The 23,223-nt window shown below is 44.4% G+C and overlaps 1 protein-coding gene across 1 annotated transcript in view; it reads right to left on the bottom strand.

Annotated features, from left to right (window-relative positions):
- Positions 1 to 23,223, bottom strand: part of LOC129109687 (E3 ubiquitin-protein ligase RNF19A-like) — a 28,418-nt gene that overhangs the window by 2,980 nt on the left and 2,215 nt on the right. The window contains 9 exon segments of the mRNA XM_054621804.1: positions 372 to 515; positions 629 to 842; positions 1,227 to 1,388; positions 2,093 to 2,207; positions 3,171 to 3,333; positions 3,629 to 3,773; positions 4,615 to 4,823; positions 9,851 to 10,254; positions 10,257 to 10,916. Of these exon segments, the coding sequence (XP_054477779.1) occupies positions 372 to 515; positions 629 to 842; positions 1,227 to 1,388; positions 2,093 to 2,207; positions 3,171 to 3,333; positions 3,629 to 3,773; positions 4,615 to 4,823; positions 9,851 to 10,254; positions 10,257 to 10,691 (1,991 nt within the window). The 5' untranslated portion in view covers positions 10,692 to 10,916.

Here is a 23,223-nt window from a genome sequence, read left to right as displayed (position 1 = left end):
TCTATATATACTGTATTTATGTATGCGAGCATGTGTAGCATGACTAAGCAATGAGCCTCAAAAGGCTGTTTTGGGAAGTTTGTTGTAGCATCGCTTAATGCTAAACGCTTCTATAATAAATACTGGATTCTTCATCATCAATAAAGAGAACTCACATGCTCAATAAAGAGAACTCACATGCTCAATGAGTATTTTAACCTTGAAACAATTTAAAATAAAAACAATGTAATGCTTTTCTTCACCCAGTATTTCAACACTGCATTTATTGGATAATTCTGGGAGGCCACCAGCTAGACACACACACAAACTCTGTCAATGAACTGACTCTTTCTTTGACAGCTTCATCCAGATAACCAGTGAACGGCGCTCACCTGTCGAGGGGCATGTAGGCGTTAAGAATGGATCCAGCCATTGCTTTGGTGCTTGCGTTGTCGCTGATTGTGCCCAGGCTGACGGTTCCAGACTCGCCGCTCAGACTGCAGCGCTCCTTCTGCACGTCAGCCTGCACCTCCAGCCTGACCACAATGTGGGGGGGGGATTTTTAAAACAATGCAGGAAAAAGCACCCTGAAGCCCAAACTTTCACAGACATGTAAAAATCCCCCTGCAGTGAGTTTCTGTTTCTGTACCTGTTTAAGTAGTTGACCATGGCGCTGCCGGAGAGGCTGCCGGTGATGCTGGCCCCGGCCAGGGCCATGGTGGACGCCGTCTCGCTCAGGTTGTCCCTGATGGCCCCCAGACGGTCCATGTGGCTGCCGCTGGCACTCAGACTGCCCGTCAGCCCCCCCACGCTTCCTTCACCTATACTGGGGTTGTTCCTGGCGTCTGCTACTGACGTGGTATCTACACAGAATGTACAATCATGAGATTTAAAAATACAAAATAAAGGGATAAAAATGTCAATCTCAATCAATCCCAATCAGGAACAAAAGGCAGTGCTGTGTGTTAAAAAGTTCTGATGAAATTTGAATGTGCAAAATTTCAGCAAGGGGACTTTTTTTCGAATAAGCCGTGGGCTTTTGGTTTCACAGAAGTTTCACAAAGAGGACTTTTATCTTTAAAATAAAGTGTGAAAAGAACCCTTGACATCTGTGAAACCAGCAGTGGGTTACATTTGCTCGTGGACTCAGTAGTGTGTCTGTCAGTAAAAAGGAAAATACTGTTTGCTGACTTGGGCATAAACCCTTTAGGGGTGTCAGTGTGGGTGGTGGGGACGTCGAAGCTCACCGGTGGCAGCCGCACCGCTGCCGACATTCATGTCGTTCTCGTCGTCGAACTCTATGCGGACCCCTTTTCCGTTCCCAGCTGAGACACCGCAGCCTCCGCTACGGCACAGCGAGATGGGCACCACGCCGTAGACGTAAGCCAGCATGATGGGAACTCCGATGCCTGGAGGGGGGGAAAGAGACAGAGACACCAGGGACATGTTAGACCAAGACACTGTAAAAAAAAAAAAATACCTTAATGTTATAAGTCATGACTTTGATAACAAACCTTATGCCAAATAAGAACTATTAAGAATAAACAAAAGAAATTCCTGGAGCGTTCAAAGTCAAACAAGGATAATAAAGATCCTTGGAGCAGAGTTAGAGACACGCTGTCCAATAGCAAAAAATATAACCTTCGTCTTTCCCCAACCTTGATGATTAACATTAAGGGAAGGAAAGATGTGAAGGAGAAATTTCTAGGAAAAAACGACCGTGGTGCTAAGAGAATCCGACTGCACTGACACTATGCAATGGCGGACGCTTTTATTTTTGTTAACAACTTTCTTTATACAATATAACAACTTTCTTTACACATGGAAAAGTTGCAACATCTGCAAACGTTATTGCCGGATAAATGGTGCATAGCTTTGAATGTCGCAAGGAATTGTGGGACAGAATTGATCTCCTTTTACTTCAGAGAAGGATGCTCCAGTGTATCCTACGCTAAAGCAGGTAAGAAAGGAAACATTGAAACACCTTTCCTCAGCATTTAGAGAAATCAAACCAGCTCTTATCATGGCGGCTACTTAGATACTTCTGGGTCATTCCACAAAAAGACTATTGGCCGCAGCGAAAGAGATAGTGGGTGTTGGAGAACAGACTGACCGACTGTGACTGCAGCCACCACCGGAGACACAATGACAGAGAGGGTCACTCCTCCAGCGATCACCAGGTTCCTCTTGTGGTTGGAGATATCTTTGCCTTCATAGCGGTTATGGATCTGACGGAGAGAAAAGGGGAGCGATGAGACACACAGGCTGATGAGACGAACTTCTCATAACTAGCATCTAAACCAGCTGAGAACGATTCTTCCCTGAACAATTTTCTTTGACAGTTTATGTTAGAGGGTGATCATAGCCTTGAAACATATAACAGCTGGCTTCATTCTGGGAATCAAAGCTTGTGTAGTTGCCAAAGTGACATTTAAACAAGTCTGCCAGCAGCAGTAAAAACATTTAAAATCTAGTTAAAATACTATCAATGGACAATAAAAAAGTTATCAAAAACTGGCAAATATCTTGAGACCAGAAAATGTACAGTTGTTAAGTTTCATTTTAAGTTGAAAAACTCAATGAGCTAACATTTCCAACTGATTTGGCTGATAGAGTTCTCTGCTGCTCCGAACCCAAAATAGCACACAGACGTGAACAAAAAAACCCAGTAAATGTACATTCCAACTTCTACCAACAAAATGGCATCGGTGCATTGCTTCACCAGGATGCAGATTATAAAAATCAAGAGCCGAACAGCTACATTCATCCGGCCACATGTGAAAATTAAGTGATTCATGCTGGGATGTTTCCCACGTGATCACTGCTGAATGTGGTCTGGTTTTGTCAGGGGAAGGAAACGTTTGTTGGCTCTGCTGGCTTCTTCTTGGCAGCCTGGAGAGGGGGAATTCTGGAGTCTGAATGCTTTCGTTTCTTTGTAATGACACTCAAACGGCAGGTTTCTCGCAAATGACCTCAGCTGGCTTCAGATGATTTAAGAATACAAAGTACATGACGATAGGTGTACTGGTTTTTACAATATACTGTAGTTACTGTGTGTTATATTGCGATATGCTTGGTTATTTAACACTGCTGTTAATATTCGGCCTCATCCAGGCAGTGAGAACTACAAGTAGGAAAACATAAATACGTTTGAGAGTTCTTCACATGAATGTGTGTCTCCGGAGCCTCACCTTCCTCCCCACATATACGGGGATGCCGATGATCATGGCGGGGATGGCTATGCCTGCGATGAGTGCGATGCCGACGGGGGCGCCCACCAGTGTCCCCAGTTGCCAAAGGATCTTCTTCTTCCTGCTCCATGGCTTCTTCCCCCAGAAAGTACAGCCTGACGGACTGAGAGAGGCAGAGGGGAAGGATTAAGAGAGAACACAATGGAAGCTGAGTTTTATAAAGTCAGAGTAGTAATTGCTCTTCACCCTTTTCATCTCTGGTTACACCACTTAGGGGGAAAATGTTTCACCCCCTGCTGCAAGCTTTATGGATGTAAATAAACTTCAAATCTCTGCCAATATAGGGGCAGCTAAACTTTTATATTCAGCGAATAAAAGTGAGCGATACATATATTCCCAACGGCAAACACAATGAATGAAAACCACAATCTGTGAACGTGCATGTCCACAAAACTGACCTCAGGTAGTGCAGGTCCGAGATCTCCTTCATGCAGAGCCAGCAGAACTCGCAGCCGCAGACGGCGCAGGTCATGTGGTTACAGCTGCCGTCGTTCATCTTGATGATGTAAGCGGCGCAGCGCGGACATGGCTTAATGTCGTCGGCTGAGAGGGATGGAAAGAGAACAGGATTTCAATGTGCATGATGGAATTTCCCTGACTAGTTAACTCTTCTGCTATCAAACAAACTTGGCCTGATCGATCTTGTTACGTCTTCCAAACATCATCATGCTGAGAACAAAAAAATAACCATTTCTTTGTCTTTTTGTAAAGCAATTGAGTAACCTCCGGTTCTGCCGTTTGGAGCCAATGACGAAGTCTCTTAAAACTTGAATCATCTCTACTGACCAACAGGGTTGACTTCTCTGGTCGCAATGAGAGGTCAGGTTGTATAGAAGTCTATGAGAAAATGACTCTACTTCTCTTATGATTTATTCCCTCAGTAAACATTGTAAACATGAGTTTATGGTCTCAATCTCTAGTTTCAAGTCTTCTTCAATACAGCATGATGTTCATTTAGTAAATGATGGTCCATTTAGAGTCAAAGAGACCATAAAGCAGGGTATGCTTTAGGGTGGGGTTACTGTGATTGACAGCTCACCCACCCTCTACCAGAGACGTATAGGGTGTCTCTACCTCACTCCTCCAAATTCCAATTATGGTAACTTCTATTCAGTTGTTGGGGAAAAAACAATATGGCGACAGCGAAATTGCCAAACTCAAGGCTTCATTACATCAGTCCACAAACCCATGGGTGACGTCACGATGCATACTTCCACTTCTTATATACAGTTTATGGTTCTGACCTTTGCTGCCAATCCATCTCCCACATCGTTACACTTGACGCGGTGTTCTGGATGTAATCTATGCTCAGCAGCATTGAGTGATTTGACAAAACGTGTGTGGCATAAACACAGTGGGGGGAAAAGGAAAAGCGCCGACCGACCTGCAGCGCCGCTCTCCTGGCTGTAGCTGAGGGAGGACGAGCGGACCGTCCTCAGGCGGAGGCTCTGGGCTCTCTGCTGCCGTGCGGCGTCACAGGTCTGGTTGGGGTGCCACAGCTGCTTGCAGTGGTAACAGAACTCTGTACCACAGCCCTCCCTGCCGCACGTGATCTTGGGACAGCTGGCGCACCCGAAGGCGATCACGGCAAACCTGGTGGGAGACAAATACGGCGTATCAGGTAGGAGTTTAAGATTAGCATAATGACATGACAAAATTTGTTTTGTCTAAACGCACCAAGGTCACAGGAAAAAACATATTGGTGTCTCCAAGTACAAATGAAAACACAAGTGATTGAAAGTAACCGTCAGTAACAAACATATGATGCATAAATAAGTTGTGCGTATAAATTAAGATGCAGACAGAGAGGATGTGATGCAGACCTGAGGTCCATTTTAGCATTTATAAACACAGTGTGATCCATCTTCTTATACTGACAGTATATTAGTGAGCTGCTAAAACGGCAAACTAGACAACACTCTTCATCAGCACTGTGATCCATCTAGAGGCGGTCGGTACTCCCGACATGAGTAATGAGGCTTTGTCCGTCCTCAATCACGCATTGACTGTGTGTGTGTGTGTGTGTGTGTGTGTGTGTGTGTGTGTGTGTGTGTGTGTGTGTGTGTGTGTGTGTGTGTGTGTGTGTGTCCTCAGGTAAATGCTGAAGCAGAATGTGTTGTAATGTATCTTGATCTGACTGTGTAAAAACTAGCCCATTACGCACCATATACACAGTCTATGTGACAGACTTTTTGGTTCACAATCCACTGGTGCTGTGGAAAAAACTAACATCCTTAATTGAATACACGTCTCTTCACACTTAAAAGCTCCTTATACTGAATTCAGAGCTTTTATATTGCCTCCACCACGGCTCTTAGCTCGCAGCTAACAGTGCTGAAAGCAGCCAACAGTGTGAACCTAAGGGGGAACCGGAAGGGGTGGGCTTGCCACTTTCGCGATGATGTCATCGGTTGGAACGACGTTATCGGCTTTAACCGGCCTGTGAGAGAGCAGTGGCCTCCGTGTGCTAACCAGTGATGCACACACACGTGCACTAAAAGGCTATGTAAACAAAGCACAAAGAAGCTCTGATTACATCACACAGAAGGGGTGACTTGATTCTCTGCTCGGGTAGACATTACTCCACTATATCTTTACATAGACAAGTCATTTGCAGCTTTATTAAGGCTCAGAAATGTCAAACTGAGCATCTTTATCTTCTTTTGAATTGTTTTATTTATTTTGCCACCATCTCCTCCACTAAGAAACTATTTGCCTATACAAAATAAAAAACTTGGGACCTTAAGGGCAGCAGTGCTATTTTGCAAAGCAAAGTCTATATGTTTAATGTGAGACAGTTATCCAGACCATCAGCTAGTAAATTGACAGAATAAGAGTGATCTTGTTCTGAACAGGACATTTGAAGTGTGCTTTTATCAGTTTAATCGTGTTAAGAAGATTCTGGAGTAGAGTCTACAGCTGCTGTCAGTCCACCTGATTCCTTCAGAAGAAGAAGAAGTGGCTTTACATGACACACGGCACTTCGACCATCTCTGACAGAGTGACATGACGCGTGTTGCTCTCAGCCGACAGACAGGACATAAAAGCAGGTATCTTTGACAAAGAGACGATCCAAAAAATAAGAAAAGTCCATGTGCTCAAAGATGCAAAATACTGGCTAGCCCATGTCCTGAGGGAAACCCTGGAGTGTGTGACGTAGTTTGGTCTGACTGGAGCCTCCCAGCCCCCTCTGTGACTGAAACCAGATTAAGTTTCAATCACAGCCGTGGGGAGCCTGGGAGACTTCCTCTGCTGCGGATCATTTTACTCTACTGAGGGACTGAGTCTAGAATGTAGACAGACAGTGAGAAATAGCAGAGATGTGTCAATCTTGTTTAAACTGTCAGTAAAACACCAGCACTTAGGCACTACTAGAAGACTAGAAGACTGCAGAAGACTGGAGAGATGTTAGGGAAAGAAAAGAGCGTGGCTTTGGGGCTGCGGTCTGGGAAGTCGACAACGACAGAACACCAGATCGGTTTAGATCACAACAGTTTCTGTAGAACTACTTTTAGATGTTTAAAACCCCCTAAATGCATCACACCAATAACAGATACTGGAACATCTGTGTCCTGTTCCTACAAGAGGTCAAAACTACAAATCCTTCCTACCAGAGCGTCTTGGGAAAGAAAGTACTCAAACACGTTTTATTGTGACTACCACAGCAGCAACAAACAAGATATCACTAGGGATAAAACTGTATTCTATTCAATAATGTCAGATTAAAACAACACTATGTCACAAAATGTTGAAAAAAAAATATGTTGTATTTTGCCCTGGCCCAGGCTTCACTTGGCTGGCAGGATGGGTGGGCTCAGGCCCAGAACCTCTCTGATCCCAGTACAAGGTGCACCCGATTATGTGGGCCAAATTGCAGAAGGCTGAAGCTATTTTTTACGGACGGAGTGCATTGATTCAAATGGGCCTTCTGTGCAAAGTTCATCGTAACGATGTACACAAATAACGGCACTAGAAACACAGTGATATTGGCCAAAGCCAATGAAGAAGACTTGAAACTAGAGAGCAGGAAAGAGGAACAAGCAAGAGGAAATGACGAAGAGTAGAGAAAAGCTAAAGAGATATCAATCAAAAATGTACTGGAAGGACAGAAATAATATCTAGTCATTCAGCACAAAAGATGCACATTTGCTGTCTGACAAATGTGGACACAAGAGGAAAGGAGGACTCGTCAAAGGACAAGCACACTGTACACTGTAACAGTTACAGCCAACAGACAGCTGACCATCAACATAAGTATTCACACTGAGTAAATCATAAACTAAATTGCTACAGTAAAATTTCACTTTGCTTTTCGCCAATACCTTAATATAATATCAATGCTTCCTTCCATTAAGAATAACCAGGCGGCGGTGTCTTCATGGAAAACTATATTTTCTAACAAGCTTGGTTGATTTTTCATTTGTAACTTCAATTGTTGGCATGACGAGATTGTTGTCTGTTTTTGGCTGGACCATCTTTCCGCTGCTGCTTTTTTTTTTTTAAAGTATCAAAACTAAACTTTATATCATATATATAAAGTTTTTTTCCCAGAAATTATTATTTTTTGCGCTCTAGCTCCAAGCAGAGCGGGAAAGCTTTTTTTAACACTCAATATGTATTTGCTTCTTTCCTGGTCATAGTTACAAAACAGGACATCCCTCATAACAAAACATGCAGCTGCCAAATAGTATACAAGGTCACTATGGCGTCAAGAATAAGGTACAAACAGTACTTGAAGAAAGTCTGATGGGACTGGGGGGGGGGTCACCTGACCTCAAACAATTCCTGGAAGAAAGGAAATGGCTGTGTGAGAGAGAGAAAGCAAAGAGAGAGAGAGTTTTTAAACATGATCTGCTTGAGGATTGTGAATCCACCAAATAAGTCAAGCCTGTTTTCATGAATCAGCATCCCTGGTTCAGGGTTTTTACCAGATCTCAATGGTTTATGCTCGCACGCTTATGGTGTGTTCTAAATGTTCCAGCGGTTTATCCTACAACATTCTTACATACATCGTCGCCATCTAGATGCATCTTCAAATAAATGTGGACTCCTCCTTACTGTTGTGAGTTCTGAAGAGTGAGTAGTAAAGGCACTTAAGACAGCTCCATAAAGATAAGGTGCTGATTTGATTTGTCAGTGAATCACAGTCACCATTTGACCCTGCAGGGCCTCTACAAAGTCACGCTGCGGTGACATTTGAGGGGGACTGGGTGGCAGCGAGCCAACGAGCCGTCACTCAGGAAGGGAATTAGACAGCCAGGCACTACGTGATCGCTGATAGAGGGGCATGCCATCAGTATGACAGAAAGAACTGAAGCAAATATATAGAGAAAGACAGGCAGGTAGGGAATGACGCACACGCCGCTGACAAGATTATTCTAAATTTAAATATGTATTCGATTAGTTAAAAGAAATTGGAAAATGAATCTTAGACTGTGATAAATAATTGCACTACAGCTCACTGAATGCACTGCATAATGGGAGTACCACAAAGTCACTTTCATTAATTGAAAATGAAGGAATTATTCAAAAACAACCAGAGAACTCAACTGACAGACAGCAAGACAGCGTGTCTTAGCAACAAGCGTTACGTTGCGTCATGTAAACAAACCACTAGCAATCAGCTTTGCGCTCCATAGCAAACTGGAGACGAAACCAATTAAAAGAGGGATGTGTTTGCCTTTTTCTGACGTACTTTAAAAAAAATAAAATCACTCCTTTAATGTTATACCCAACAGCAAGTAGGAAACTTTGAGCTGCTCTCCCTCCAGACAGCTGCAACCTTATTTAGCTTTTTGCAGTGAAATGAGAACGTATCATGAAGATAACTCCTCATTTTAAATTCATCTATCGGCCGTTTGCTTTCTAAGAAAAATAGAAACACAGTGTGTGAACATGAGTTCAGCTCAAATAGCGAATAGTGCTGTGTCACTCGCAGCCCGTTAGGACATCACGTCCTGGACATAATGCACGAAAATAGATATTTTGTTTGTTCTGAAAAGGTCAAGCAGAGGCATATGGTTCTGCTAAGGTTGTTTATGTTGCTTAATACACTTTGTACACACGTTATGAGATGTCATAACACTGGAACAGAAAAGAAAGAAACCCTGTTTAATATGTTTTTCTGCCTCTCAGTCCTTCTAGCCCTCTCTGTGCCTTTCTTACTCCATCACAATTTCCTTTTGTTGATGGAAGAAAATGGCTTTAATCTCACATTTATTCAGGGGAAGCACAAATGTTCGTTTGTACAACCATTTGGTAACCAATCAAAACAAGCACTACACGGATGTATGTGGGTATGGGTGGTTTTCTTATTATTTAAAAAATATGCTAGATTCCATATTCACTATTTGCTGCTAAAATAGCAGTGAACAACTATTTGTTATGTAAAAAATATGGTGAAGTAAAGTATGAAGTCAATCTCCCTCTTTGTGTTGTTATCCTGTAAATATTTATGACCTAAGATAACTGGAAAATTAAAAAATTGACTGAATGTTAAAAAAAAAATATCGAGGGGATCTAGAGATTCTCACACTGATCCTGTCACAGAAGCCACTGCATCAGAGTGCATGTTATTTTGGCAGTGTTTATGCGCCCTTGTATTTAACTTCACTTCTTACCCACAGTCCGGCGCGGGGCACCAGCGGCAGTCGGGGTCGGCCACAAGCCACCTCCTCAACATGAACTCCTCGTACTTCTCCATGAGGGCCCGGTCCCCCAGGATCATGGCGATGTCGTGCGGGTTGAAGCGCTCCGAGCACTCGGGGCAGCTGATGTTGACGCGCGACTCCGAGATCTCGATGCGCAGGTACTGGCGCAGGCAGTCGATGCAGGAGCGGTGGTGACAGGTCATGATGTCGGGGAAGCTTTCCCTGGAGTGGCGCAGAAGGCACAGCGGGCACTCCAGCAGCTCTGCCCCCACCCCGCTCCCCGCCGTGGAGGAGGAGGTGGTGTAGGAGGTGGAGGAGGAAGGCCCTGAGGCAGATGAGGTGGAGGCAGCAGCAGCAGCAGCAGCAGCGGAGCAGCAGCAGCAGCAGCAGCAGCAGCAGCAGCAGCAGCAGCAGCAGCAGCAGCAGCAGCAGAGGCAGCTCCGGTCCCGGCCACAGAGAAGAAGGCAGAGTTCTTGTCGTTACACATCTCGGAGTGGATGCTCTCGATGCTGGCGATGCCATCCACCCCTCCAAGCCCCAAGGGTCCCGGGTGCTGGAGCTCTCTGGACCTTTGGCGCGCCGATTTGGACTCTCGACCACGTCGTCTGAAAAGAGAGGCCAGGGAGAGGCGCCTCTTCTTCGGGGCCTTCTTCACAGAGGGCAGGGAGATGGAAGATGCCGTGGACTGCAGGTCCCGGTCGGAGCCCATCACCCCGCCGCCCAACTGCCGGTGTTTCTGCAGGCTCATCTCTAGGGGGAGGGGAGGGGTGTGCCAGCGGGGAGCCGGAGCTGGGTAGCCTGTCCCGCGCATGTGCAGGAAGGTTCGGGAGCGGGATGGGGCTGGGGCTGGGGGAAGGGGTGAGGTGGTGGATGGGGGAGGTGGACGGCGGGCCAGGGTAGGGGGACAGGGCCCCGGAGGGCCCGTCTGCGCTTAAGACATGGTGGCTTCTCCTTATCAACCTCGTGGTCACATCTAACAGCCGGATTTTGGCGGAGGGGTGGGGGGTCACCTACGGCGAAACTGATGCAACAGAACCTGGAGAGAGCAAAAGAGAAGGGAAGAGAGAAAAAAGTATATGTTAATATTAAATTTCAATAAACACTCACAGTGAGAATGCAATGAAAATGCAAATTCATTTTCATTCAGACATGTATATGTGGGGAGAGAGAGAAGTGGACCAGACATGGTTAAACCAGAACACATGATTGGTTGACGCTTCGCTGTGTCATTGGAACGCTGAATAAAGTCGAGGCTTCATGTCACCGGATTTCATTGAACATGACTTTTGCCTGTTGCTTTGACGCTGATAGTGTTACCATGTGAGCATACGAGGCAGCAAGTATTGCATAAGTTGCAATTAACATCACAATCCTCTTCAGCTGAAGTTGCGAAGTTAGCAAAGTTTTGCAGTCATAGCAAAAACAAAAAAGGAAAATAGTAGAGTTACTGGATGTTCAGCTCTGTGAGAAAAATAACTGGTAGGAGTGGAAGACGGAGTGAGGAACGGTGTCTGGATGCAGGCGAGAGGTGCAACCTAGGACCAGAATAGCAAAGTTTAGAAAAATGCAGCGCGATGATGACAGATATTTCAAACACGGGACGTATAGGTAATAATAATTTATAGGTGAGAAAAGCAACGGGTCCAGACAGCATCAGCTCAAGGCTCCTCAGATCCTGCGCAGACCAGCTGTGCGGGATAGTGGAGCACATCTTTAACTTGAGCTTGAAGCTGGGGAAGGTACCACAGCTATGGAAGACATCCTGCGTGGTACCAGTCCCAAAGGCCCCGGGGGCCAAGGACTTCAGCAGCTTCAGGCCGGTGGCATTAACATCCCACCTGATGAAGACCCTGGAGCGGCTGGTCCTTGTGCACCTCCGCCCCCTGGTGATCTCATCTTTGGACCCTCTTCAGTTCGCCTACCAATCTGGCATCGGGGTGGATGATGCTGTCATCTACCTGCTACAAAGATGCCTTTCTCACCTGGAAAAGGCTGGAAGCACTGTGAGAGTCATGTTCTTCGACTTCTCCAGTGCCTTCAACACCATCCAGCCTTTGCTTCTGAGGGACAAGCTGGAGCAGACCGGGGTGGACCACCACCTCACTGCGTGGAACCTGGACTACCTCACCTCGTCCACAGTATGTGAGGATAAGGGAGTGCGAGTCAGATCGGGTGTCCTGCAGCACGGGGGCCCCACAAGGAACCGTTCTGGCTCCATTCCTCTTCTCCATATACACATCGGACTTCACATACAACTCTGCTACCTGCCACCTGCAAAAGTTCTCTGATGACTCTGCAATCGTCGGCCTCATCTCCGCCGGCGATGAGAGGGAATACAGAGAACTGAACCAGGACTTCATAGGATGGTGTCGGCGGAACCGCCTCCAGATCAAATCTGGTAAAACCAAAGAGCTGGTGGTGGACTTCCGCCGGGGTAAACACTGTCCTCCGGAACCAGTGAACATCCAGGGACAGGACATTGAGATTGTGCAATCTTATAAGTACCTGGGTGTTCACTTGAACAATAAACTGGACTGGACTAATCATACAAATGCACTTTATAAAAAGGGTCAGAGCAGACTGTATCTGCCGAGGAGACTGAGGTCCTTTGGAGTGCAGGGAGCACTCCTGAGGACCTTTTTCAACTCTGTGGTGGCATCAGCCATTTTTTATGCAGTGGTCTGCTGGAGCAGCAGCATCTCAGCAGCCGACAAGAAGAGACTGAACAAGCTTGTCAGGAAGGCCAGCAGTGTGCTGGGGTGTCCAGTGGATACGGTGGAGGTGGTGGGAGACAGGAGGATGATGGCCAAGCTATCATCCCTGATGAACAACACCTCCCACCCCATGCGGGACACCCTGGCAGCTCTGTGCAGCTCCTTCAGCCACCGGCTGCTTCACCCCCGGTGTGTGAAGGAGAGGTACCGCAGGTCCTTCCTTCCTGCTGCTGTCAGGTTGCACAACCAACTCTGCTCCCAGCAGACCACATGACAATAAAAACATGACAATAAAAACCTGTGCAATACATTACACTGTGCAATAATAGTTAAAATAGTTTTTTCTGTCTGTAAATATAATATTTCAGTTATTGTTGTTTTTCTACTGTTTCTTATTTTTTATAATACTTGTTTTTTTTATTTGTATCTTGTCTTTCTTCTACTATGTCTCTTGTGTGCACTTTACTCTATGCTGCCTGCAAATTTCCCCGCTGCGGGACTAATAAAGGATTATCTTATCTTATCTTATCTTATCTTATAGAACTGCCTACGCACATTCAACCAACATTGGACCCACTCCAATGGGTACGCTGCTCAGTTTGTCACTGCTAGTAAAGAATATAGTGCACTTCATACACTAATTTTAAAGTAACATTGGGCTTCATAACCAAAGAAAGTCTACACCTCTGCCCCACCCCCTCCTTCTGATACTCCAATGCTTATTCAATAAACACTGCAGTGTTCCTATGTGTTCACTGGATCTTTCTATTTTGCTGAGTCAATATCACAGCTGGCAGAGTGCAGGTTTTTGTGTAGCCGATCGGCGTGAGAGTCTGCAGAGCTGAGGAGAGAGAGGACAAAAGGTTGACAACCTTAGACGGTATTGAAGCAGAGAAGACAGCGCTCTGATGTGTCTGTGAGATCTGCAGTGACACGGCCCGGGCCGTAGTCTGCTGATAGCGGCAAACAGGAGGAAGTGTGAGATAATGAACGGCCGAGCGGGAAAAGGCTTTGCCTCGGTAGACCGGTTTCTGATGCAGCAGCATTTCAGACAGCAAAAACTGTACAGCAAACACCAATTTCATTTTGTGACATGAGAACATTTAAAGGGACATTAGCCAAGCCACGATATTAAGCCAACATATTAAATGTCAAGGGGAACGGTCTAACAAATCTATTGTAAATATACATTAACATAATATCATCTAACCCTACAGGGCCAGAGCACTGTTGAAGAAAAAACATGGCTCAAAACAGCAGTGAATTCAAGGAACAATTCACAGTAACTAGATTCATATGTTGGATTCCTTAAAGATCTACTACAAAGACGTGATCATGCAATCTGAATTTCGACAGAGCTTTGCTGGTAAGATCTGACAATTTCACAATTTCCTGTATGACAAAACAAGAAACTTATTTGTGTGTTTGAGCGTGTTTGTGTGACTAGACATTGACACGCAAAACGATAAGCATCTCTTGATCACTTGAGAATTTCACACATTTGAGAGGGTGAGAGAAACAAAGCGCCGAAGACTGTAAACTAAAATAGAGCACAACCGTTGAGACAAAAGAAGCTACAGCCCAAACCAGGTCTGTTACATTCCAACATAATGCACGCTTGTTTTGCATCATCAGCTAGTTAAAAATGTGCCCCAGAGGAAAAGAAAAATCATATACAGTAGCAGGTTATTCTAGAGTTGTACAACAGATATGACTGACTGCATCGCTCGCCACTTCCTCATCTGTGATGCGTCAACTCACAAAGAACGATATTCAACTGAGCATTCTGGGAATTCTCTGTCATCTTGACAGTTTACTTTTTGTTGCTGCTGTAATTTGATCGTCTGCCCTCTTTTAGATTGATCAGGCTTTCCAAGAAACCATAGGCTAGTCATTACATGCAGAATGGCTACAGGTCAGATGGACATAGAAGTTCAATTGTAGAGAAATAAAAGCCTGGCTTTGAAATTGTTAATTCTGAAATGAGCAAAGTATTTTAGTCTCCTTAACAGCCCACTTCTTGAGATTTACTTTGAGAATTGTAGCTGGATGGAAGAGGGTGATTGTTTTTTGTTTCTGGGGAAATCCATGTGAGCCAACACACACACAAACACACACAAAAGAAAAGAGACAAAGAGGGAGAGAGAGACTGTGTCAAAGGACAACCTCCTTCTCTTCACGAGCGCCGGTCGCCTCTCGCCCTTCACTCAGTCAGTCAGTAAGTAAGGCAGTCAGTAAGTGAAACAGCAAGTGAAACAGCTTTCAGTCTGACACACAGCTGCTGGAAAAAGTTTTATTCTCTTGTGGCCGGTTGTGTGCTCGTGTGTGTGTGCTCGTGTGTGTGCTCGTGTGTGTGTGTGTGTGTGTGTGTGTGTGTGTGTGTGTGTGTGTGAACCCACTGCAGTTGCATCTTTAAGCAACTCATAATTATCATTCCCATCTCATGATTACATTACATTACAGTCATTTAGCAGACGCTTTGATAATTAATGTTAATGCGTAATGAATAATGGTGGATTACTTTTCCTAATTTCCTGGGTTATTTGGGGTAATGCATAGCCTATGTGTAAAAAAATATAATAAATAAATAAATCGGACAACCATAAAAGAATACACGGTCGAAGCTTGAGCATCGCAGACATAAAGTACGGATTGGTTTCAGAAGAGGCTACAATCTCTACAAACCATCAAAGCCACGTAAAACTGTGTTTCAGAGTCAAGATAATCTACATCCAGGACAGAAACAACTGTATAAACTTGACAGGAGCACCACTGTGGGGTGGTTGTTGAGGGTAAAACATTGGTTTTTCCCACAGTTTGACCTTCACTGACTGTCCTCCTATTATTCTACATCTGTGCTGCGTGTTTTTTTGGGAGTGGTGATGAGAGAGGTGGAGAATGACTGTTTGTTATTTTCAGTTAGAGTGTTGCTACTGAAGAATCCATCTTGCTCACTGGGTGTCCAAGCCTGAATATGTGTGTTTATCGGTGTCTTTGGTTACACCTTGGCAATGAACCATGCTGGGGTGGGAAACGCACACAGAGTGGTGCCAAGGGACACACACACCCATAATCTACCACCACGAGCTGGGGCCTGCAGAGCATGCTCTCTCACGCCTTCTGTAAATGTGCATACTTTATAAGCACTTACGGCAGTTGCAGTAAAACAACCTCAACAGTCTGCTCCCCTGAACCAAAAAGATCAAAAACAGCACTGAGCGAAGCACCTCTACAGATGCAACCACACCACTGACACTACCAGCAGTGCTCTACTCTGCTCATGCTGCTCCTTCTCCGCACAATCTCCCCTCTTATCTCTATCTCAGTCACACACAAGTTGTCTTTTTCATGGCTGTAATGTTTAACCACAGTCAGTATATAAAAGGTAGACGTACTCGTTGTGACGTCAACCGGTGGTTTGTGGACTGCCGGCATTTTGGCCTACACCATCTTGTTTATTTTTTGGAAACAAGTAAATGGAAGTGCCCATATCTGGACAGCGGAGGAGTGTAGTAGGAACACTGAATACACCTCTGCTAGCGCCTCTGCTACCTGTCAATCACAGTAGCCCCGCCCTAAAGCATACACTGCTTTATGGTCTATTTCTATAAGACTTGAAACTAGAGATTAAGACCATAAACTCATGTTTACTGAGGGAATAAATCAAGAGAGAAGTAGGGTTATTTTATCATAGACTTCTATACAACCAGAGGAGTCGCCCCCTGATGGACATTAGAGAGAATGCAGGTTTAAGACACCTCGTGATGTTGTGCATTCATCAACCAGCAGGGCTGTCGAGTGTATTGTACTGCGAGTGAGATATAGGGGTGCATTGTGTAGTAAACAATAGTGTGAAAGGCTACCATGAAAAGATTCATGCGGGTCAGGTGCTCCGTCATGACCTTGATGTCTGTTACAAGGCTGCAGCCGTATCTAAATAAACCATGGCGTGACGGTGCGGGCTTATCGCTGCTGAGCAGATAGCTGTGTGTGGTGAATGGACTGATGATGCAGGTAGACTGGGCCGGCTGGCTCATCTGAAGGCCCTGGCCAGGTCCTGCTCACAAAATGAAACACCTATGTCAGCTCATTGGCTGCGGGCTGTGGTCAGCGGTAAAGGCTTTTCTCATCGAGTGGGTAGTTTAAGTACATTAACCCGATCCAAATCTGCCTGGTGTGCCCTGGAACAGGGGGAGGGAGAGCTAAGAGAGGCAGAAAGAGAGGCAGAAAGTAGTGAGGGCAGAGAGAGAGAGAGAGAGAGAGAGAGAGAGAGGGGGGGAACGAAGAGAAATGAAGGAAAAGATAAGATCAGGATAAACAGGAAAAAATGAGAGAGAGTAAGACATATAAAATACTGCAAAAAACTATTTGTAGAGATGAATAAGGATGGAGGGAGAGGCAAATGGAAACTGTGAAGGATTGCTAGCTCCCCCGGGACATTTTCCTGTGATTTGGCAGCTTTCCACACAGTGCATTTCCCCTCCTCGATCAAGTGACATGTCTAAAGGAGAAATGGGAAAAAAGAAAAGTGAACAGAAAGACAAAGGAGAGAAAATAGAGCACTCTGGATAACTTAACATTCCCCCGACCTCTTAAACAAGAGATTATGCTTTGTCACTTTTGTATTGGCTCACTAATGATGCTGTGAGCGAAGGACAAAATAACATACTTTTAAGGATTACAAACACACACTTTGCTGGAAAGAGGAAGTCCAGAGAAAAGAAGGCTTGGAATCAATTTGGGATGTAAATGTTTCGACAGATTTGAGCAATATTGACGCTGGGATCAAGGCTCTGAAATCCATCTATTTATTTGTACCTCTGCAGGGATCAGCCTGACACCAGATGATAAAATTTCACTGTTTTAGGTTTTCAGCGTACAACTAAAAGGTTTTCAGTTTTCGGGCAGAACTAACGCCTGTGAACTTTGGATCAACATTACGTGCATCAATCTGCACACCATGTGTTCTGCCTGCACCAGATTTTGACGTAGGCATGGGATGATATGACGATTTCATGTCTCTATTAGCCTGGCCAAGTAATTGGGATTAATGATAATCATCAAAATATGCTTAAAACTCTTTAAATGGCACTAAAACATACAGCAATCACTCTAACTTATATTTCGGTAATAAACAAATAAACCTATCTTTGAGTTGAGAACATCAAACAAACAATCTTGAATAAAGTAAACAAGTCTCTATGCATAAATAAATACATTTTGCTGGATCCAGGTTAGTCAGTTGAGTTTCGGGACTCTATCAAAAATGTAACGACCAGGTAACATCGCCGTGTTGGTCTTTCTCCTCTGCTCTCTTTCCGCATTATGCATAAAGAGCTGCGGGTCTGTGTGTAGATTTGACCCAGAGCTGGAGGGAGCATTATAGGCACTACACAGCGAAGTCGAGCAGACAGGATGAAGCGCTCTCTTTGGCTGCACTCATTCAAAATACTACAATACTGCACCTTCTTGCAGTAAATTGGTTAATTTGAGTGCATTATAAACACTGAAAAGGAAAATATTAAGATGAAAATAAAGTCAAGCCAGCACAGCAGCTCAATAATCAAAACTGGCCTATCTATTTCTACAATGGCTGTGTAGAAAGCCCTCAGTTAACTTTAACCTCAGTCAAATGTAACCTGTATTCACAATACACACAACTTCATTTTTTTATAAAAGGCTATTTTACTAGCTATGAAGATCTACTTAAAGGGGCAGTGTGTAGGGTTTACTGGCATCTAGTAGTGAGGTTGGAGATTGAGTAGTCCTCTGTCAAAAAGATTGTCAAAGGGCCTCTCTGGTTTGTCCATTCTGGGCTACTTTAAATTGCTCAGGGTTACATTTTATGGCAAAGCTTGTTTCTAATAAAGCATATGCAGCAAGGCACACAGAGGCGCTATACTGCTCCATAGTCCAAACTAGGAAGGCAAATTTTATAACTCGTTCAACAAAAAGCGGTCGTACCAGATCCACTCCTTCTGTTATTACCCTCCACAATAAAAGATGTAGATGCGGCGAGCATTCTACATTTTTGTATTGCGTATTTGTATGTAAAGACCTTATAGTACGGTACAAATGAGCATAACAGAAAAAATGTAAATAATAGTGCCTCGAGAATTTATGTGTGCATGCAGGAGAACAACGAACTGAGAAAGCAGACAAAAGGTGAGAGCTGGTAGACGAGCCAGAGCTTTCCTTGGGGACAGAGTTCATTTGGCATTCCAAAGAGAGAGAACAGATCCACTGCTGACCTGCTGCAGCCGGGGAGAGTACAACGCTCACTAAACACAAGCTGTGAACCACAGAACACTAAACTCTAAAATGCTACAACCCTGATTTTCCTCTAGCAGGGATTTATTGTTTTTCCCTGAAATAAATACATGAACAATATTCAGCATACGGTCAAATAAAAAGGATTTAGCCTCAAGCAACTTTAAGTGTGATCCAAGTTACTGATCCAACTATTTAACATGGTAAACAAAATGTTTTTCATTTCAGGTTTAATATTTTGATGACTGTGATGCAACTGCAGGATAAACTGTGCCTGGCGTATTGCCATTTGAAAACTGGACTCATTTTCTCATTATGTCTATGCAAGTCATTATGGTAAAATGTGGTCTGATGCACTCAATGAAAACCGGATGTTTTAACTGTTTTGCCCAAGTAGTGGGGAGATTTAAAATCTACTCACCCTACCTACTTCCCTGTATCTTTAGTTCTGCATATTGTATTGTGTGAAATGAATATGTTGTACCATTTAAACCCATCCTTAGTGTTTACATGCATCTAGTTTAAGTCATAAACTACATCCATCTGATAAAAACAAAAGATGTTTTGTAGTGTGTGAAAAAGTCGGAAAGACTAGAGTGGTGTCCTCAACATAAATGGACATCTTTCACAATGACTTTGCAACACAGACTTGTACACTTGAAACAAACCAACTAACCAAACAATGAGTAAGGACCTTTTTAAGTTCCCACTGAATTCTTTCCCAACCATGTTGACACGCTGGTTAAACATGAGGCTGGTCAGGCCGACTCTAAACGAATAGGAAATTACAAAAGGGCAAACCTCTCCATATCCAGGCCTTGTCTTTTCCTAGGGAAATCAGCACCTTTCCGTAGCCTAACAACAAGGAGAGGACCACCCTGGGTGACTCAGCAGTGCAGATGAATGCCTGCATTCCACTCAGTACATAATTAGATTCTCTTCTACCAGTGCCGCTTTTCAACTGCACGTTACTGCTCGACTCGCTTTTAGTACTGGGTAATGTTCTCAATTCAGTTTTTTTTCTTTTACCCCCTCAGTATAGGTAGGATTCTTAGCTGATCGTCATATCAGCGGCGTGTGAACTGCCGCAACGTCATCTACAACGTGACACAAACACGCACGCACGCACGCACGCACGCACGCACGCACGTGTTTTAACTCCACCTTTTAGTCTTAACTTAACAAACATGAGATGAAAGATACACCAAGGGACAAGCAGAGACATAATAGGTTCAAAGAAGGACAAGTAGGTGGACAGGTACAGAGACAGGGAGACAACAGTGATGGCAGGCTATGAAGGAGACGGGCACGCAGACAGCTGTGGACAGTGAAAAAATGCAGCAGCTGAGCCGGTGTTTTCAGCCGGTCGGTATCGGTCCGACTGCATTCCTGGCCTCTCTGTCTCCTATTTAATGCTGCCTCTATGCACATTCCTGGGATGCTCTGGGGCTGGGGACAGTCACTGCATTAGCGAGGCTTCCCACTGCATCATGAACGGACACAGAGCCAACCTGCTGGCAGGCGAGCCGAGCGGCTACTGACTGATGTGGGATGAAAGTCAAACAGCCTCCCTCCCGTTTCACCAGAGTGTGGAACAAGCTGAAAAACTGGGAGGGTACGTGGTCAGCGGCTTTATCTAAATGACTGGTTTTACAAACTGTGTGTAAAGATTAAACATAGTATGCGGTGCTTCAAGCAGAGGAGAAATACAAGCATATTGGTCATGCATTGTGTTTTGAATCTGACCCTGCAAGATGCAAAGGATTGAAAACGGTGCAAACCAGAACCACAACAGCAGCGTGAACAGGGAAAGCATTGTCGACTGCACAAAGAGAGGCAAGGCTAGCCAACAGGGAGAAGAACAGAAAAAAAAAAGTTTCCAACCCCAACAAAGCCAGTACAGTCTCCAGCTGCCCCCCCCCCCCCACTCAAGTGGGGAGGAAATGAGGTAAGCATCCTGGCATTTTAGCTCAGCTGAGAGAGCTAAAAGCTAGGGGAGAGGGTGTGAAATAGAAAGGAACGGACTGGTAAACTGGGAGGGTTTGATTTATAGCCCACTGGTAAGATAAAGATCGATACCAGTCGATAGAGATTTGCCAACTGGCAGAGATTTTGCTGTACCACTAATACGGCTGCACCCAACCCCTGAATATCTCTGGTGACAATGTTTTATGCATCTTCTTTTTTTTTTTTAAAGACATCTCACTCATCTTCACCCCTGCCTTTTATTTGCAACATCTTCTTGAATAGAATGCAGTTATGGTTGCTTGCTGGCCTGATATACACATTGAACACCTTTTGAGGTCATGTGAACAAATTACATTTTCTTTCCACTTCAGCATGAGACACGTTTGAAAGTTTTGAACATGATAAGGAAAGAAAAAACAACAAAAATCAGAAATCTTTTTTCTGGAAATCAGAAAAAACATCTGAGCTGGAGATTGACTTATTTACTAACCCCTTGACATTAGTGGGGAATCTGCAGTGTTTGAAACGCCTTATAATAACACCTGCACATTCATCCAAACACTGTTTCTGTTCCGCTGATTTTCTGTAACCAGTGTCGCGTCAAAGCCTGGAGGGCTGAGAGCCGGCTAGTTAGCTGGCTGGCTAATTCCACCATGCTTAAATGCTACACTGGTTACAGAAAATAAGCGGAACAGCGGGCCGGTGGCAACTCAGGTTCCGCGAGGGAAGCCGATGCAGAATATCTTAAAACTTGCATTCTTTTATTCTGACCATCATGGGGCGACTTCTCTGGTTGCAGAAAAGAAGTCTGATTGTATGGAAGTCTAGAACAAAAGGCCCTGCATCTAACTTGATTTATTCCCTCAGTAAACATGAGTTTATGGTATCAATCTCTAGTTTCAATTCCTCTACAATACAGCATGATGTTCATTAAGTAAATTATGATCCTTTTAGGGTAAAATAGACCATAAAGCAGGGTATGCTTTAGGGCGGGGCTTACTGCCCAAAAAAACCAAAATGGCGACGGACGTAATTCAGGATGACAACGCTGAAATTTACAATCTCAAGGCTTCATAACGGTAGTCCACAAACCAATTGGTGAAGTCCCAATGACTATGTCCACTTCTTATATACAGACTATGGGTCCAATGGTCCCTCCATCTCCCTCCTCGCTGCTCCAGAGAAGGACAAGCTAACTAGCCAGTCATCAGTCTCCCCGCAGCTAATATTTTGGTTCCTACCGTAGAGCACAATGAGATAGATGCCTGATAATCCGAGGTGCACGTCCTAATCAATGACAGCACCCTGATGTGACCGGTCCGACGCCACCTAGCCCTGCAGCTGTGTTTACCTTAGCCCTGACAAAACACACAGAGCACACAGGCCAGGTCATCACGCTGGGCTAATGACCTTTCTTTGGCAGAACACTCAGGTCTGGACAACGTGCTGCTAAGCCATGGGAGGCCTCTGACACCCAAACACTGATTACTCTGGAGGCAGCTCTCCAGCACTCATAAAAAAACACAACAAATGTGGCCTAGTCACCGTGGTGAGGAGTCTCCATTAGAAATCTGTAGTGCTGAATGATAGTCAAGACAATTGTATTATATAGCCCGGTATCATAAATAAGACCCTTGATTCGAATAAGGAAAAACTCCCCCTGAGAAGAAACCTGAGAAGAGCAATTGGTGAGGAATCCCCTCTACCTGGACGGACGCACGTGCAATATATGTCATGTGGATAGAATAGAAAATCATAATAAAATGCCAGTAAAACAATCAAGATGAAATAATTATAGATTATTGTAAATGGCAATGGTAAATGGCACTTATTTAGTCTTCCGACTACTCAAAGTGCTTTAACACTACATGTCATTCACCCATTCACACACTGATGATAGGGGCTACCATTCAAGTTTTCACCTGCCCATCATGACTTTCTAACCACTCATACCCATTCATATACCGCAGGCACAGCCTACAGGAGAAATTTGGGGTTAAGTGTCTTGACCAAGGACACATCGACATGGACTAGTCAAGCCGGGGATCGAACCACAAATGCTCTGTAGGAAGGACAACCCACTCTTGTGGACCTAGTTGTTGCTGTATTGCAACTAGTTTTTTAACAGTGAAAACTATCTTTGGCAAGGCTCAACAGTAACTGATGCCAGGTTGCCAACGGTAACCATTTTGAGAAAAAAATAAAAAAATAAAATCCATGACCTTTGGTTGCCATCTGTGGAAACCACTTCTTAATATATAAAAAAAAATAGGGACAGGGAATGGAAAAATGTTTTATAATATTTGTTGCAATAGTGATATTTAAATATTGCTGTTACAGTCAGAATGGACAGCAGACGACACTGGATTTTCGTTAACTCCTGTGCTTTAG

Source organism: Anoplopoma fimbria, chromosome 20 (genome assembly GCF_027596085.1).
Source record: "Anoplopoma fimbria isolate UVic2021 breed Golden Eagle Sablefish chromosome 20, Afim_UVic_2022, whole genome shotgun sequence".
Taxonomy (NCBI): Eukaryota; Metazoa; Chordata; class Actinopteri; order Perciformes; family Anoplopomatidae; genus Anoplopoma; species Anoplopoma fimbria.
Note: the sequence above shows the minus strand (reverse complement) of the source record. Positions and strands in the feature narration are given on the sequence as shown.